This window comes from Hipposideros armiger, unplaced genomic scaffold (assembly GCF_001890085.2).
Source record: "Hipposideros armiger isolate ML-2016 unplaced genomic scaffold, ASM189008v1 scaffold_16, whole genome shotgun sequence".
NCBI classification, from domain to species: domain Eukaryota; kingdom Metazoa; phylum Chordata; class Mammalia; order Chiroptera; family Hipposideridae; genus Hipposideros; species Hipposideros armiger.
In genome coordinates this window covers 5,043,115-5,046,742 of record NW_017731366.1, presented here as the reverse complement: position 1 = coordinate 5,046,742, position 3,628 = coordinate 5,043,115, and the positions used below count along the sequence as shown (strand labels likewise).

The 3,628-nt window shown below is 31.8% G+C and overlaps 1 protein-coding gene across 1 annotated transcript in view; it reads right to left on the bottom strand.

The window, feature by feature from the left end:
* Positions 1-212: 212 nt before the first annotated feature.
* SLC33A1 (solute carrier family 33 member 1) overlaps positions 213-3,628 on the bottom strand; it is a 22,620-nt gene continuing 19,204 nt past the window's right edge. Inside the window, exons 2-3 of the mRNA XM_019626682.1 lie at positions 1,994-2,209; positions 213-1,307 (exon numbers count right to left, since the gene is read on the bottom strand). Coding sequence (XP_019482227.1) covers positions 1,140-1,307; positions 1,994-2,209 — 384 coding nt within the window. The 3' untranslated portion in view covers positions 213-1,139. The remainder of the gene's footprint in view (positions 1,308-1,993; positions 2,210-3,628) is intronic.

Sequence of the window (3,628 nt, the reverse complement as noted above, 5' to 3'; positions counted from 1 at the left end):
GAAGCGAGAGGGAGTATTTTGAGGGGGATTAATGGCAATGTATCTTTTACTGTAATATATTTTTTAAATTTAAACATTCACCGTATTGTCTGATCACACCTCGTATAGTTGATATTCAAACAGCATTATTTTTTAATTACAGTATTACCTACTCAAATTTTACTTAATCTGAAAGCTTTGTTTTTTTTCTCGATAACACAAACAAAAACTACTTGAAGAAAAACATTTAATTTTTATTTTCAGGACTTTGCTGTGAACATATATATAACACTAAATTTGATCCCTTCATGAGATGTCTGTGTGCTGAAGCACTTAGAACAAAAAACATATGTAAGCTTTATGGTAAAAGTTAACAAGGAATCAAAATACCTTTTCAAAAAAGGTGGACAGGGGAATCAATAAATTAAAAATGATAGCTCCATTTTATAAAAAATAGTTTGAATAATATCTTATAAATCTTTAATGCTTACAAAAGCAGAAAATACATTTAAAATAGTCTTTTTTTTTTTTAACACAGGCTCATTAGCACAATGCGTTTGTGAATAGTCTTCGTAACACAGATTCATAAGTACAATGTGCTTGTGGTCAGAAAAATAACAACTAATATGTCATTTAAGTCAGTAGCCTAGATTCTCTTCTCAGCAAATTCTACATATATAGAATTTAACCAATTTGCAATTCCAAATAAAATTTAACTTCCAACTGGCCAGACTAGTTGTAATTAGTACCTGAATATCAAGCTGTGTTCCACTTAATGTATTTTACCAAAATTTTGAATACAGCTCAGTGACAGGAACTGATAACAATACTTGACTGCATGGTTATCACCCATGACTGCTGCATTGCAGCTTAAAACTTACTTTGGTCAGTAAATTGAAAAGATATAAATCAAATAACAAGGCAGGAAAAGGTGTTTTAGAATCCACTTCCTAACCTTAAGTAAACTTTAAATACATAAACAAGGCAAGGAAAAATATAATCAACATACAGAGAGGTCTCTATTTTTTAATGATTTGGCATTTTATATTAATAATTTGTGTTTAAAATATTTCATATTCCTGTGCATTGATTTTCATAGCTCTCTGAATTAAAACTAAACTATAGTTACCTTTTTCTCAGAATACCCAATAGTGAATGTATTAATTGCTCCTTTTGCACTTCCATGAAGAAGGTCCTTCATCCTGTAACTTTTTAAATTTTGGACCAAAAAAGAACCACCAACCAAATCCAATAAACACACAAATAATGGACTCCACATAATAACCATCCAGTGCTGTAACACACGAGCCACCGAGTTTTTTGCAAAGCTGTAAAAATAAAATTATAATAAATATTCCACAATTTCAAAATGGAAGTATTCACCAATTTAAATATTTCTACTTCATAATTTAAAAGATTAATGAAAATCTATTTTTGTTAAAATATTTCAATTACTTCACGTGGCAAAACACGTTAATGTAGCTTAAGCTCTCTAATGCTACTAATACGATTAAAAGCAATTTTCAGCTTGTTCTGTAAACAATACTAATTTTCAAGATACAGCTTTTCATACCTGGAGATGCGAAGAAATGTCCAATGAATCTACTCGAGGAGTAGGCTATTACTTCGAAAAAATTTATCAACAAACTACTAACCATTTGGTTTTACCTAAAATTGTTGTGTGAATAGCTAGTAGAACTTCCCTTTTGCTATCATTATAAAACTGAACTATGAATAATGCATTCATTAAGCTCCTATTGTGCAGGACTATGATCCTCAGGTGGACTAGAGAGCTTGCCCCTCCCATGCTGAGAAGCACCTTCAAATGAGCTGCTTTTGATTTGACTTCATTACAACCCTCAGCTTACGACAGGAAAGAAAAAAACATATAGATTTCTAGACAAGAAACTATGAGATATGATTTTTTACAAAGATATAGTACTTCTAGAGTCAAAATGAGAAAACTATTATCTTAATATTAGCTTAATGGTATCTAAAATTACAATATACTTACCTCGACATTATCAGGTGTTCGACAGTTCTGGTTTGATGCTCCTACACACTCTTTCACTGTGAGGGGATCTACCAGCCAAAGAGCTACTGTGGAAGGCCAGTTTCCTCCCAGGTTGGACACGGTGTTCAGAAGGGTCATATATGTTCCTCCAATAAGTGGATCGCTAACCTTTGCATTGAATGCCATTATAGAAACATACATGCTGTACAATGTAACCTACAAGGAAAATGTAAAACATCTTTAGAACGATTAGATTTTATAAAGCTATGGTCTGAATTAGGAAAATCAAAATAATAAACTTGAAAATTAATTTTCATGACCCTTATTTACGCAAGTCAACTAACATGTACTGAATATTTCTTAGTGGCCAGGCTTTAGGCCTGACCATGGCAATGTAAAGATGACTAAGACACAGTCTCTCTGTGCCCTTCAAGAATTTATTTTAGGCTGGGAAAACAAGGAGTAAAAAATTATGATGAAATACAGTAAGTGTTTTAAATAGAAGTACATACATTGTGCTACTGGGGCCTAAATAAATGAGATTAATTCTACCATAGGTAGTCAAGGCAGGTTCAAATGAGAAAAATGACAGATGAGTTAGTCTTGAAGGATACATACAGCAATAAGCAAAACTCCATATTTACACTGTATCTAAATGTATCATATATGTTGCGCATATATTTATATGTATATATAATACATGTAGGCACTCAAATACTCAAAAGGACATGACTCTATAATTATATACATATACATAATTTTCTTCTACATGTACAGAAGAAAAATAACATTTCAAAATATATGTGACAAACTGAAAAGAAAAATCTCCTTAAAGGCAAAAGTGCTTAAGAGGCAAGAATTAACCCTTCATTTAGGAACATGGAAATACATCACATTTCCAAAACAGCATTCCTTGGAATACTATTCCAGGAATGTTCCAATATCAAATAAGACTGAAAAACATGAAGTTACACAAAATTGAACAGGCCCCTTTCACTGTAGGTCTTCTGAAAGGCTTTAGGATACAAACTCCTTAAGGCAGGGATTTTGGCATGATCTATTCCGTTATATTTTAGTACTTAGAATGATTTCTGGCATAGAAGAGGTGTTCATTTAATATTTGCTGAAGGAATAATTAAGATGCTACATAAAGAGGGGTTATGTCATGTATCATTTCTCAAATTTATTTGGCCATGTACATTTTTTCCCACAAAGTATATGGTCGTCTGAGTTTCAATGACTACACTTTGGGAAATTCTCTAGAGAAATTCAAAGCCAAACAAATGATTTTTGGACTACCAAGTCACATATTTTCTTTTACTTACTCAGATAGTGAAGCATTTACTAAACTAAAGCACTTCTTTCAAGTTTTATTTTGTGCCTAGCATTAACTATGTGCAAAACAGAAGAAAATTATATTTGACACCCTAGCCTCAATGATTTACATACAATTAGTCTGACATGATCCACTATGGAGTTCTCCTAAACGATGTAATTGTATGCAAAAAATTATTGAGATTATCTGGTAGCCATATTTTTGGGTTTCAGCAGTTGTTAAATATAACTTTCAAAATATTTAAGCTAGGTTCCATAGAAAAATCCAAAGTGACTTTGAAATACACATCAACAATAATT